Genomic DNA, 15,277 nt, shown 5'->3' on the forward strand with positions numbered 1-15,277 from the left:
GTTTTTGTTTCCATATGTTTGCCCTTGCTAAAGATATTCTGGCCAAACTGTGTATATAAGACAGAACGAAGAAGCAACTCCCCCCAAGTTATAACCAAACACCAGTGCTCCCTGGCGGTGCCACTAGTGAGCAAGGACACTCCCCTTTGCTTTAAAAGCTGTGCCTGTGGACAAAAAACTGATAATAATCTCACCTCTGCTGAGGTTTTTCCTCGTGCTATCGTTCTGAGCGCGCTTTTTCTGTTCGCCTTCATCAGTCTGCAGGAGTTTTCTGAAATCGTCTCTTGAGGCGTGTGCTTGATGACTGGGATGGGTTTTAAAGCAGCAGCTCTGTGGCTGATGCTGCAGCAGCTGCTGCTCACTGTCACAGCTGACGGAGTCGGTAAGTACTGCCTCTGCTCCACGCATGCTCTTATGGAAAACATATCGACCAAATCTATCTATCTATCTATCTATCTATCTATCTATCTATCTATCTATCTATCTATCTATCTATCTATCTATCTATCTATCTATCTATCTATCTATCTATATATATATATATATATATATATATATATATATATATACATATGAATGCAAATGCAGGAGTGTAATTCAACCTATCAGATTTGAAACAGGTTTTTCTGTGAACTTTAGAGATTGATGTTGACGTTCTAAAGACAAACTGACCTAAACGAGATGGTAAAAGAGCATTTCCAGCCATCTAAAGGAGTACGTTGGCGAGATCTGCACGCGGCCTTCTCAATAAAGCTTCCCGTTGCTTTGTGTTATGCTTTAAATCCACCTTCTGTGTGTTTGTGCATGTGAGTGCGGAGCAAAGGGGTCTGATCCAGTGGACACAGTTTACTGCAGCTCCGTAAAAACACAGCGGGAGGCCAACATGAAAGTCAATTTGAGCGCACGACATACATATTTGAACATACATCACAAAGGCTTCTGTTACATTTTAAAGAGCTGCCGCACGGCGACTCAGGAGTAGTAATTGGACTTAAACCAGGGTACAGAACCACTTAAAAGTCTAACAGATGGAGCACTTTAAGCTGCTCTGCTCCATGCAGTGCAATGCAATAACCATCAAAGTATTTTATTTGCATTTGACCTGATAGACCCACACTAACAGGAACATGATTGCAAACTGGAAGAAAAATGATACATGGCTTTTAGTTTATTCACTTTTACAATGAAAATTGGAAATTCTGTTAGAAGCTACAAAATACTTGAAACTGGAGTGGAGGTTCTGCGGCAAGACTTGAACATTGATGTTCAGAGATGCTCTCCATCTAGTCTGATTGAACTTTGGCTATTTTTCAAAGAACAATGGGGAGAAAATTCTGTCTAAGTGCACGGAGACCCCCCCACCCCCCACTCCCCTTGTTACCCCCGGCCCTCCCCTCTAGAAACCTGTACATGTTACTACAGCAAACGATGGCTCCATAAAGTACTGAGTCAAAGTGGCAGAATACAAATGTGTGCCAGTGCCACACCTTTAACGTCTCTGTTTGGGAAAAGGTTTGAAAACTATGTGTCATTTTCCTGCCAGTCCACAATCCCGCTAAAAAATACACAGAAGGTGTGTAAAGAGGGTAGTGGTTCTTTGCTCTGTTAAACTTACTGTTTAATCCTAATTTGATGCACTTTTATTACATCAGCAGCAGCAGCACAACACACTCCTCTAACAGCTCTCTCCTGTGACAGTCTATGAGCTGCTGGTGTCTCCAGACTGCCTGCCAGACTTGCTGCAGGGAAGCCTGAAGAACAAAGGCAGGGACGAGGCCTTCATCCTCGCGTCCTTCAGGCTCCAGAACAGGGCCCCCACCTCTCTCTTCAGCGTGATCAACCCCAAAGACAACACCAAGTACTTGGAGCTCAGTGTGCAAGCCAAACTGAGCAAAGGTGGGGGGCGTCCTGCCAAAACTGCGTTGTCCTGTGAATCGCCGCTGGTTTCAACGTCTCTCATCCTGGCCTCTCTCCATCCCCAGTGACGCTTCGTTACCAGAAGACCGACGGCCGTTTTGGGACCACAAGTTTCAACCATGCCTCCTTGGCAGACGGACGGGAGCACCACGTCATGCTGCATGCCAGCGGCCTCCAGCGCGGCCCACCTCGCCTCAACATCTACGTTGACTGCAGGCTGGCTCACACTCTGAACGACCTGCCGGCCGCGTTTGGGTCACTCCCGCCTGGGCCCAACAAGGTGGCACTGAGGACCCTGCAGTCGAGTGGACAGGTGGATGAGAAACCGCTGTCGAGAAAATAGTTTTGGCCATTCTTCAGGCCATAATAATCTCTTTTTCTCTGGGCTTTATTTCTTTATTAGGATGAACTGACAGACTTGAAGCTGGTTATTGAGGACACCATCGACAATGTGGCCACCCTGCAGGACTGTAGCATGGAACCCCCTGAGTCTCTGCACCTACTGGGCATGTACAAATATACACACCCTGATATCGGCCCAAATTGAGTGCATCTGCCTTTTATTAGAGTGTTTGTTTTATTTATTTTTGCACATTTTGCTCAGGTTTCCAGGGAGGCAGGGTGGTGCAAGATCAGACCACCATGCAGGAGCTGAAGAGCATGTTGTCTGAGATGAAGGAGCTGCTCAACAAGCAGGTTATCTGTTCACAATCTGTATTTGCCACACTTACTGCTGGATGGATGGAAAGGGAAAGCGCTCGCAGAGCTGCGCTAGAGTAAAATGAAATCAATCATAATAGGGAGCTGCTTGTAGGGAACCATACTGGAGGCAGCTGAGGCTTAGAAGGTATCCGGTTCAGAGATTTCTTTTCAAATTGGCTGCTGTGAAGATACAAAAGTGGCACAAATCAATACAGAAACATATAATTAAACAATAATTCATATAATTCATTAAATATATAAAAAATAAACAGGTCACTGATCTAAAATAATTTGATCTATAAAAGCCATACTAATTATTGCATATGTTGTGTTCATAAACTGTAGAGTCATATTGACATGAATTTTTTTTTTATGTCAGCCTCTTCCATCAGAATCAATAAGATAATACAAGTTAACTTACTTTAATAAATACTAAATTAATTATATATGGCTTTAAAAAGCTAATTATCTAATGTTTTAATTAATTAATTTAGATATTTTAGAACTATTTTGTCTATTTATGAAACGTGAATAAGTAAAAAGTGTTGTATCATGATCTAAATACTGTTATGTTATTATAGCGACATGGAAAAATTTAAAAAAAAATTCTAATAATGTTGATTTCTGCTTAATTTTCCGGAAGAGACATTGTGCTTTGTCTTTTAATGGCTCTCTGCCCTGTTTTGTTGCTCAGCTAATCATTAGTAACTTGCAAAATGTGAGGAAGCCCCCCATGCACAAGGTGAATGTCTCACAGCCTAAAGCTATTTCCACAAGTTCAAACTCAAGAATCTTCTGCTGGACCCTCTTTGTAGAGAACTGAGCTTTCTAACTTTAGACTTTATACTAGTATATACTGAGAGGGGGTGACAGGTCACAAGGCAGCACAATCAACCATGCACACTACTAAGGACAATTAAGAGCAGCCAATTAGCCTAGCAGCCTAATGTTTTCATACTGGAGGAAGGTGGCTTACCCACAGAGAAACATGCTATTCAATGAAGGGAAATATATGTTGATGTTCAAAAGCCACAGGAAATGGATGCAAACTTACCACAGTTAGGGTAATAATTAAAAGAAATAAAAATTATTAAATTATAAAAGGATTGAACTTGTCTTGCACTTTTCCAGTCATAGCGCTTTACGACAGAACCACATTCCCGCTTTCACACATCAATACGCAAATCGGTCTGCAAATTGGGGTTAAGCCCTTTTCCCAGGAGCCCTTCAACATCTGACAAGTGAATACTGAAATTGAGACAGCTACTCTTGTTTGTCTTAGCGCTTAGTACCCACAGAGCCATAAGGGAACAACTATGGCTCAGTGGGTAACCCAGGTTAATATCATGCACTGTAAGGAGAATAGTAAGAAAGGCCTAAGAAAACCACCAAAGAACTACAGCAAATGATTCAAATGGATTTAAAAACATTTAAATATGTCTATTTCAATATTGTATACACATCTGTACTAGAGATTCAATGAGTGGGGAGGGTGCTTTATACATGAGTAGTAAAAGGCAATTCTGATCCCATATCCTATTAATTAGCAGCAGTGATGTTTAGCTCTTTAAGGGCAGGAGATGTTAATTAGCTTGTTCTAAACACAGCCAAGGTTGTGTATGGATATCATAAATGTTGGTTGATACATATGCTTCTCATACTGAGGATACTACTAGAAGTGTTTTAATACCATGTAGTGGTCAGGAGAGTGAGCTAAATGTGATCCATGTAAGACCACTGGGCAGACCCCATAGAATGTTGTTGATATAGTTGTGCAACTAGAAATATTTACAGGCTTTATGATGTCTTCTGTAACTGATATACACGAATAGACAATAAGTGACCAAAATTTAAAAACCTTTTAATGATTTTGTGTTTTACGCATTTGGTGACCCTAAGCAAAAAAGGAATGGTAATTAGTGAAATGGAGCGATTAGTTTAGATAAGGAAACAAACTGGGAATAAATAATCATGAATAAAAAATAAATAAAAATAAATAAATAAATAAAAAAAAAAGTTATACCCAATATTTTATATGATGAAACAGTGAATGAAAGATCCCAGGACTACGCAGTAACGGGGTTTTTAGTATTTAGCTGTATCTGACATAAGACACATAGCGTAGACCAATTTCTAACGCCATTAAATTTTTAAAACCTTTCTTTTCGCAAAGGAGAGAGCAACTCCTGACATTGTGCGCAGTAAGGTGACCTTTCACCAATTAGCTGCATTTGAAACATTAAGATTATGAAAAAGTAATACTTGTTCAAAAACATATATTTTAACTATATTTCTAGCTCTTGCTTGAGCAAAAGGACAAATCAATAAAATCATCAAGATATTGAGATTGAACGCCTTGTCTTATTCCTTAAGTGCCTAGTGTCGCTTATCAGCATCATACCTTAGATCACACTTAATGTAGGCCATGTTTAAATTACAAAATTCTCATTAGTCTGGAGTGTGGTGATCCTGAGTCATAGGTCATCACTGAAAGAATGACATTTAACGCTTTTTGATAAAAGTGTCCGAAATTAATTTACTCCAGAGGATGCTGGAGAGACTATCGCATCTAACTCTGGGATGCCCCAGAATTAGCTGGAGGATGTTGCTTGGTAGAAGGGAGTTCTGCATGGGTTTCCCACCTGGACCTGTTGCCCCAGTGACTCAATCTTGGTTAATTGGAAAACAATACATAGATAGATGAATATAAATTCAGGCATTAGGGCTTAGAGACTTTCCAAACAAAAAAACAAATAAAAAACACGGATTACCAGAAAAAAAAATCAGATAGTAAGGCAGACCCTAGAAGGAGAAACTGCTTCTAAAGGTAACGATGTTCAGAATTCCCATTACAGCTGGATGATAGTATTCTAACACTTCTGTTTGTTTGTGATGCTCTGACCTAGATCAAGGAAACAAACTTTCTGAGGAACACCATTGCAGAGTGTTTGGCTTGTGGTAAGCAGTAATAGATAGATGTTATTTATGTAGAGTGTTAAAATACTTCAACCAAAGATAAACTTACATTTTCTGTTTGTTTCCATGCACTTGTAGGACTCAATGGTAGTCCCACCAACCCTATTCCAGCAACAAATCCGCTGTCGCCTTCCCCTCTGACTCAGTGCCCCCCAGGCACCTGTTTCAAACAAAACATGTGTATCCCCTCAGGGTCAGGGGGTTTCCAGTGTGCCCCCTGTCCCGATGGATACACAGGAGATGGGGTTAACTGTGACGATGTAGATGAGGTAAGGATTCCAGTTTTTCTTGAGTGCTGCGGCGATCTGCCTTTCATAATCCTTCCTCTCTGTTTCTGAGCTTTAGTGCAGCTTTAATCCGTGTTTTCCCGGTGTCCGGTGTGTGAACACTGCTCCCGGTTTTCGCTGTGGGAAATGCCCGCTGGGATACACGGGGCCGGAGATAAACGGCGTCGGAGTGTCCTACGCCAAATCACACAAACAGGTATGACCGAGCCTCTCCTTCCGTCCGTCTCAGTTCTTCAGACGGAAACAAAAACTTCCCTTCCCAGGCTTTTATTATGAGGTTTCCTCCTCTTCCAGGTGTGCGAAGACTTAGATGAATGTCTGGGGCCGCCAGAGAACGGAGGCTGCACCCCCAACTCACAATGCTTCAACACTATTGTAAGACCCCTGTTGTGCACGGCGTTCATTTTCTCTAGGTAAGGACAGCTGTCTCTGACTGTGTCGTCCTCACCAGGGCTCCTTCCGGTGTGGAGGGTGCAGGGCCGGCTTCACTGGTGACCAGCTGACCGGCTGTCATGGCACCAGACTGTGCCCCAACGGTCAGCCAAACCCTTGTGACGTCAATGGAGAGTGCATTGTTGAGCGAGATGGAAGCATTAGCTGTGTGGTACGTAGTCCCAATAGGCATTGGTGGAAGAGTATATTTGTCATTGTGGCAAAATGATAAACTGCTTCTCATGTTATGCTGTTGTATTCTTAGTGTGGCATTGGTTGGGCTGGCACCGGTTATGTATGTGGGAAAGACACAGATATTGACGCGTATCCAGACGATAATCTTCAGTGCAGAAACAACAACTGTAATAAGGTGCTTCTCCTCCCCTTGCATTCTTCTCTTTCCAGCACATTTGATTCAAGCTTAAGAACAACTTTCTGTGTGCTTCCCAGGACAACTGTGTGTTTGTGCCTAATTCTGGCCAAGAGGATGCCGACAGGGACGGGTCGGGTGACGCCTGTGATGATGATGCGGACAATGACGGCATCCTTAACAGACTTGTAGGTGACTTAGCTCATCTTTTTTTTTTTTTTTTTTGTCCTGTGGGTCTCTGTGTTGCCCTGTGGCAAAATGTAAAAAGCTTAGAAAAAGGAAACACTGGATCTTTCCCAGGAAGCTTTAACGACACATTTGTTTTTCATAGGATAACTGCTGGCTGGTGCCAAATGTTGACCAGAAGAACAGCGATGAAGATGAGCCTGGCGACGCCTGTGACAACTGCAGAACAATCAAGAATCCCTCGCAGAGGGACACGGATCAGGACGGGCTGGGAGATGAATGCGATGACGACATGGACGGAGACGGTTAGGCGTTTCAATGATTACTGTTTGATCGCTGCATGTCAGATCTGAGCGTAGGTTCGTTTTTATACAGGATGAATGAGAAGGGGCCTTTCCCTGGTTTAAACGCCTAAATGAGACATGATAAAAATGAGGAACCACGAGTGAAAGCAGCCATGTGAGAAAAGCATTATCGGTCGGAGAGATTTATCCAGAGTGCAGCCTGTCTGAACACAAGAACCGTCCTGTTCAAAGGATGCAGACGGGAACACTTTTTATTGCCTTCACTGATCTTACAGACCTTCTGTGAAAAAAACATCCTTCTGCTTATTTGCCTCTTTCTCTGTTTCAGTCCACATCTTCTAGTTGTTTTATCCCTGGGTTTCAGGATGTGGCAAAAGCAGAGCAGTGCTAAATATATATCCCAAAAAACAAAACAAACAAAAAAAAAAACTCCCAATTGCACTCTTAAATGTTTTTCCCCCCAAACTTTTCCCACATACCTCAGTTAATCGACATTTAGTAGGCCGTCTGATTCGCTCTGAAACGTCCTGCCTCTGTGTTGCATATCTACCCTTAGTTTGGTGTTGGGCTTGGCCGCGCTCCCTCATCCTGTTCATTCGTTAAGGTTTTTGACTCTGTGGTCAGATTGCTGAGAACTTGCTCATGTCTGTCTCGTCATTTAGATAATTTTTTCCATGCCGGGGCCCTCGCCAGGAGCTGAAGGCCACTGGAAACTATTTCACCTTCAATTTAAAACAAACGTTGCCATCTGGTGATGCATTCTGACTGCGCTGTAGTCTCCGTCCAACCGGTCGCTGTGCTTCTGATGATGTTAACAGGCTTGAAGAACTTTCTCGACAACTGCCAGCGAGTCCCCAACCCGGACCAGAGAGACAGGGACAACGACGGTGTAGGGGACGCGTGCGACAGCTGTCCAGATGTGGCCAACCCCAATCAGGTAACAATGGACACAACCACGGGGAGATTTACCTTTCACCATCCTCCAACCGTGTTTGTGTCGCCGGTCTGCAGTCGGACTCAGACGACGACCTCGTGGGAGATTCCTGTGACGACAACATAGACAGGTACAACTTGCATCACTGGGCTAGCCAGTTTCATTCTTTCTTTGACCCGTTTCACTTCTTTGTGTCAGTGACGGCGACGGTCACCAGAACACGAAGGACAACTGTCCCAACGTCATCAACTCGTCTCAGCTGGACACGGACAAGGATGGAATGGTTTAAATCCCGTCCTTCTCGTTTAATTAAACGCCTCATGAATCGCTGATTCGGGTCACAGATGTAGAGGAAACCAATCTGGACTTGTTTTCCTTGCAGGGAGACGAATGTGACGATGACGACGACAACGACGGCGTACTAGATGTGGAGGACAACTGCAGACTGGTCCCCAACCCAGACCAGAAAGACTCAGACAGTATGTGTTTATGTTTTTATTTCGTTTTATTTCAGTTTAGCTCAGACGGTTTCATGCACTCATTATCAGAAAATAAAAAACGTTTCAGTTCTGAGCTTCATATAAATGATAAAATGATTAACAAACATACAAGTCTGAATATATTGTGGACTTTTTCCCATTCATTCAAGATCAACACGATAAATTCAGACTCAAATATATGCATACACCCCCAGTTATATTTTGGCTCAATGTCCCTTTGCAAGTTGCAGAGAAAGTGTGAGCTACTTGCAGGAGCCATAAATGTAATATGTGTGTCTTTGTCACATGGTGTATGGTTTCTGTGGTGACACATGTGACACATGTGGCGAAGCTGGCTGGTTACTAAAAAGAGGTGTGCTTAAATGCACCAGACTGACAGGAGAGAAGAAAGCTGTATTTTTGTTGACCTCTTGGCCTTGCTTTGATTAGCATCTACAGATCATGGTGCGCCATGTTCATGTTGCCGCTTAATGTTATGTGACGGTGAAAGCCGCTGTTTCAATAAATCACTCAAAACATAATACCGGATTCAGTGTGCTTCCCTAGTCAAGCGAAAGCAGCGCGTCAGACAGACTGGACCTTATCTTTTCCTCCGAAGCAACAAGGCTGTTTTTTTTTTTTTTTTTGGAGTTACAACACTACTGGTGGCAAAAGGAAGCCTCTAGAGCTCATTCACATTAGTTTGGTTTCCTGGCACAGACTTGGCTTTGGAACATGTGCTGCGGATGGTTTACCATCTGCTCCAGACGTCTAAGCGTTAGTCTGATTTATCCATCCCTCTTCAGTCTCCTTAGATCCTCTAGCTGTTGATTTGAGGAGAGGTTTTTAGAATTTGGACATAAGTCTGCTTTATGACTCCATCTACTTTGTGCAGTGCACTAGTAGCACTGGCTGTGAAACAGACCCTCAGCATGATGCTGCCACCACTGTGCTTCACAGTAGTATTAATCAAATATATCAACAAGGATTAAAAAAAATCAATAAAGCCATTAAATAATTTAAAATGTGCAAGGGTAAGACTTGATTGAGAGCTTTAATTGCACTTCGGACAAAATAATATTTGTACTTATTTCAAGTTATAGTTGGAAACCTGTACCTTCGACCTGAAGGGAGGAAAAGAAATTCCTCCAGAAGATCATGGTCTCTGCTGATCAGGATGGTTTTTGGCATTTCTCATAATCTGCCTGCTCCAGATATCAGACAGGGGGCGCTGCTGAATGCCAGATGTTGCTGTCAGTTTTAACAAGACTAAACAGACAGTTCTGCCTTTTCAAGAACAAGTTCGCTAACCAAGCAAAAAAAAAAAAGGTCTAAAACAGGGTCAATAGAAAGATCTATAGAATAAAATCATCAGTGTTTTGTAAATTGTTGCATTGTTGGTCAAAGTTAAGACTTGTCCACTATTTTCCCCAGGAAGTTGTAACTGTCCACGGTCTCCATTAGGAGATCCCTTGATTGTTGTTGAACAGCAGTGTGGGTGAGATGCTTGATGAGATAACGTGGTAGTATTTAGGAGTGTCCTCCACTCCTCTGTGTGTCAGGGAAGCAAGCTGCTGTGGGTCAAGCTGGGCTCGTACTTTATCAGTCAGAATGGCTTTGACCAGATGCTCAAAGCATTTCATAACAATAGAGGTCAGAACCACCGGCCAAGAAAATCATTACGTGCTTTCGGAGATTCGCTTTTTTGCCTTCGGTGCAGCAGCACTTCTTTCCACAGCTTGGGAACCATCTGCTGAATGAGAGACCGTTTAAACAGTTCTGTAAAAACATATCACAGTTGGTCTGCCCAGACTTTGAAGAGTCTGCCCTGGGCCCTGGGCTTTTCCTGATCCTACATCTGTGAAACACAGCCTTGACTGACTGAACACTGATGGCAGGAACAGTGAACACAGGACATTTGTCCACTGCTCTAAAAATATCCTTATGCACGTTTGTGGAATTCCATTTTTCACTAAAACATAGATGAAAATCATTCACTGAAAGCTCCATCTTATCCCTAAGATCTCCAACTTGTATCCATCTGTTCCCCTTATGGCTTTCATGCCATCCCATACAGCCTTAAGATTATTACCATGACATTCTCCCTGTATTTTGTTCTTATATTGAAGCAGTTTCCTGTTCATGATAAGCTTGAGCCTTGTTGGTTGCTGGATCATTCCTGTTTTATTTTGTCTGGGGATGACATATTTTGGCCTGCTTTGACCAAGCCAGAACCAGTTCTCATGTTAGTTTGGGATCTTTGTCCTGTTGGAAGACCATACTTTGTTTAATTTGTACCCATCTCGCTGTTGATCTGAGGAGAAGTGGAAGAACTTGGAAGAAGGTTCTCCTTCTGTTCCATCACCCGTAAACGTACAAAACAGAGCATAATGGTGCCACCACATGCTTGAATATTATGCTTGTCTTAGACTTAAAAGCCTCATCTTAACTCCTCCAGTGGCTACAAAGTTTATGGGCTTTCACTGCAACTTGCTAGGACTTTACAGTGGGTGTCTACTGGAATCTGCATCCATGAATTAAATAAAGTCCAAATTAAATTCAAACATGAAGTCGTTTGTTGTAAAACCCTTTCCACCTCAATAAAGAAGCACTTCAAATAAATCATTAAAAGCCTAAAATAAATGTAACATTGATACCCATGATGGGTGTTTGTTAACTTCTGACTCTCATAGCTCATTGTTAGTTGTGTCTGTGATAAACACGCTCCTCTGATGGATTTCAGTGGACAAAGTTGGAGACGCCTGTGAGGGAGACTTTGACAAGGACAACGTGATTGATATTATCGACCACTGCCCAGAGAACGCCGAGGTCACCCTCACCGACTTCAGAGCCTACCAGACCGTAGTGCTGGACCCAGAGGGAGAAGCTCAGATAGACCCCAACTGGGTGGTACTCAACCAGGTCAGGACCAGGGCTCACCTCATCCTTCTTCCTACACACTATTAAGCCCCTTTGATATGTTCTGGGTTTTATTCCTGGAACCGTTTTACTCATCAAAGTTCTTATTTTGTTAGTGTTAATAGAGAGCATGTTTCCTCCTTCAGGGTATGGAGATAGTGCAGACCGTGAACTCTGATCCTGGTCTCGCTGTTGGTAAATATATCAGTAGATTATTACTGATTTGTCTGTTTAAATCTTCATCCTTTAGTCCGATCGGTGCTGTTTTGTGTCTCCAGGCTATAAAGCATTCAGCGGAGTTGACTTTGAGGGAACCTTTCACGTAAACACGGTGACGGACGACGATTACGCTGGTTTCATTTTCGGCTACCAGGACTCGTCCTCCTTCTACGTGGTGATGTGGAAGCAGACAGAGCAGACCTACTGGCAGGCCGCGCCCTTCCGAGCTGTCGCCGAGCCGGGAATACAGCTGAAGGTTTGCGAGGGGGTGAAATCTGTTTCAACAACGGTTTCAATTCTTGATCCTACACGGCTCTTCTTGACCAACAGGTGGTCAAGTCTAAGACGGGTCCTGGTGAGTACATGAGGAACTCCCTGTGGCACACAGGAAACACGACGGACCAAGTGCGTCTTCTGTGGAAGGACCCCAGGAACGTCGGCTGGAAGGACAAGGCTTCCTACCGCTGGTTCCTCCAGCACAGACCACAGGTCGGATACATCAGGTACAAGCACCGCTGAACATACCTCGGATATAGTTTTAGTCAAAAGCTATCCAGACATGAATTTGATACTAATTTGGAGATTTTAAATCAAGTACCATGTGCACAAATATTTATTTATTCTGTTTTTCCTCCCTATATAGACAGGCTAAAACTCTTATAATTGGTAAGATGCCCTAAACCATAATGCACCTCAGCCGAATGCATTTTGTGGCCTTGAACAAGAATCTGGCATAACTCTAGAGCAGTACATATATATATCCACTGTTCTGGGACCCTGGTCGTTCTAAAAGCTTAATGCTATATGTTCCAAAAAACATTTTTTCATAATTTTTTTGGATCATAGCTCTGTTAGAAAAACCCAATAGTCTCCAAATTTTAACCATCAAACCCAATCTGAGACCTTTGTTAGTTGGATCAGGAAACCACCAAGAATCCCAGGAATTAAAAACCTCTGGAAATCAGCGGCCCTGTCCAAAATTAGACAAATCACACCAAAATGATGCTGACCAAGGATGAAGCCCCAAACTGACATCTTAAAGTACAATGAACTATTGTAGCTGCTTCCAAGGACAGGCCAAAGAGCTTCATCAGAAGATTTTAATGGTAAGATGACAGAGAAAAGACTGAAGTATGACAGTGATAAGAGGCTTCAAGCCTAAGAGAATTGCACCAGCTGTCAAGCCTGGTGGTGGTAGCTTCATGTTGCGGGTTTGTTTAGCTGCCAGTGGTACTGGAGCATTGCACAAAGCGGTAGAATAATAAAGGCGCAGAACCGACTCCAAATTCTCCAACTTCCTCATCAAATCAACAGCAAGATGAGGGAAGCTTAGACATGGCACTGCGTTCCAGCAGAACAATGATCCCAAAACTGGCTTTGGAAATGATAACGCAGGCTAACATTAAGCTACTGGAATGGTAATGACCTCCCCCGGTTCAGTGACTGCATGAACTATGTTTCAAAGCTGAGTCAATGCTGGGAAGCCAACAATTTAAAAATGTCAGGAAAAACTGGTCAGACATCCAACCAGAATTACGTTTCAAGCTTGTTCGTGGTTACAAAGGTTCAAGTGCAGCATGCTTTTCATCCTAGGGGTATTTATCATGTTTTATTTTGTTCATAATGTACCAATCAAATGAGAGATGATGATGTTGCATCATCTGCACTGCAAAGACGGAACTAGAAATAAGTACAATTTTCTTAAAATAAGTGTATTTGTTGTTGATTTGAGCAGGTAAATAAGACTATTTGCCAATGGAATAAGATTTTTGCACTTAAAATAGGAACAACTCATCTCCATCATCTTATTTCAAGTGCAGGATGTCTAATTATCTTATTTTAGGGGTCAAAAAACTTATTCCATTGGCAGATAATCTTATTTACCTGCCCAAATCAAGGATAAATACATTAACTTTAAGAACATTTTACTTATTTTAAGTTCAGTTTTTGCAGTGTGTGCAGTCTAAAAAAAGAACCAGTTCTAATGCATCGTTTAGCTTCAGTCATTTTAATATTAATACCAATATAGTGAGTGAATGGAGATTTGTGACCAGAATGGACTTGTTTTGTGTGTGTGTGTGGACCAGAGCCCGCTTCTATGAGGGCTCCAAACTGGTGGCGGACACAGGCGTGATCATCGACACCAGTATGAGAGGTGGCCGACTGGGCGTCTTCTGCTTCTCTCAGGAAAACATCATCTGGTCCAATCTGAAGTACCGCTGCAACGGCGAGTGCCTGTCTACTGATAAAACTCCTGCAAATGCAAGCTGTAATTATACAAATGAGATTCATTTTCCCTTTTCTTTTCCCCACCAGACACCATTCCTGCTGACTATAAGGAGCTAGAAAGAGTGGACTGAAGGGCCAGAGCATCAAGGGAGCACATCACCACAAAGAAGGAAGACGCTGAGCTGTGTGGCTGGAGCAAAAAAGGTCATAGGTCAGAGGGAACAAAGTGTAGGAACAAAAGAGATCACTTCATTTAGAGAAGCTGAACATTGGGCATTATATCCTTGATCGGGAGTTTCTTTCAATGTCTATGCAATAAAATATTTCCAGTTTATTACTGCTGCACAAAAAATAACAGGCTTTCACTGAGCATTTAACTAATAATAAACCTGCAACGCTTTCCATAAAAAGATCTGTTTTAATCTCTGGGTTGATGAGAACTGCTACTAAAATGAAAATTTACTCATGTCCGAATTATGCATTTAGGCCAAACTACGAAGATAGGCTCTCACAAGTGTTTGATCAGCAAAGCACCCCTCAGCCATGTGCTTTTTTTGCAGCCATCAACAAGCTTCTGGCAGAAGTCTGACTGGACACTGACCACTCTGAACTCATTTAATATCCAGGATCTCCTCTCACAGACTTAGAAATGTATGGACTATTAAAGTCTGCAACACTCCAGAAGATTGTTAGGGCATCTTCTAGTGTTTCTAACATCTAGCTGTTGAATAATTTTGGGGGAGCCTTACTTACTCATTATTTCACCCAACATGTGAAAAGGACCCTGGTTGCCAAACAGAAAGTATCGCTTGACAGTCGATGTGTTTTTAAGTTTGAAAGCCCCACCTAGACATCTTGAAGGTCGTTAAGGTAAAATTATGTAGACTTTTGTCTCATCGAACCATAAAACATGTCTCCTGCTCAGGGTCAACCACACCTCCCCACTAAGATGAAAATAAACACGTTATTCATAAAAAAGATGAAAATTTCTGTCATCTCCTTCTGCAGCGTCGCTCTCAGCAAATATCTGATTTGCTCTTCTTAGAGGACTCTGAGGATGTTTGTGAATTTTGGCACTGGTGACTGTGCTGGCCTCTCCATTATAGACAGAGTATCATGTTGACATCGTCTAGACTGCATTGCTGATTAATTTAATGATGAGAGATGCGCTTTTAATAAAAAAAAGGGTATTTCTAAGTGACCCCAAACTTTTGAGCATATTATATAAACCTGTCAAATGCTTGGAATCCAGTTGTAAATCATTTTGACCCGGTGCGGAGTAGAGGAAATCCACAATGAAGTGAGTTCATTGAAGTCCTTGG

The 15,277-nt window shown here is 42.4% G+C and overlaps 1 protein-coding gene across 1 annotated transcript; it reads left to right on the plus strand.

Annotated features, from left to right (window-relative positions):
- The first annotated feature begins 210 nt into the window (after positions 1 to 210).
- Positions 211 to 14,933, plus strand: thbs4a (thrombospondin 4a). Its single transcript, XM_012861317.3, has 23 exons — positions 211 to 382; positions 1,699 to 1,896; positions 1,983 to 2,230; positions 2,321 to 2,423; positions 2,522 to 2,613; positions 5,526 to 5,577; positions 5,674 to 5,864; positions 5,941 to 6,078; positions 6,177 to 6,257; positions 6,334 to 6,486; positions 6,580 to 6,684; positions 6,765 to 6,872; positions 7,016 to 7,175; positions 7,994 to 8,112; positions 8,187 to 8,239; positions 8,308 to 8,392; positions 8,492 to 8,588; positions 11,332 to 11,510; positions 11,654 to 11,702; positions 11,786 to 11,982; positions 12,057 to 12,229; positions 13,814 to 13,953; positions 14,043 to 14,933. Exons 1-23 carry the CDS (start codon positions 301 to 303, stop codon positions 14,084 to 14,086), a joined length of 2,847 nt encoding a protein of 948 aa, XP_012716771.2. The 5' UTR covers positions 211 to 300; the 3' UTR covers positions 14,087 to 14,933.
- Positions 14,934 to 15,277: the final 344 nt, after the last annotated feature.

This window comes from Fundulus heteroclitus, chromosome 12 (genome assembly GCF_011125445.2).
Source record: "Fundulus heteroclitus isolate FHET01 chromosome 12, MU-UCD_Fhet_4.1, whole genome shotgun sequence".
NCBI classification, from domain to species: Eukaryota; Metazoa; Chordata; class Actinopteri; order Cyprinodontiformes; family Fundulidae; genus Fundulus; species Fundulus heteroclitus.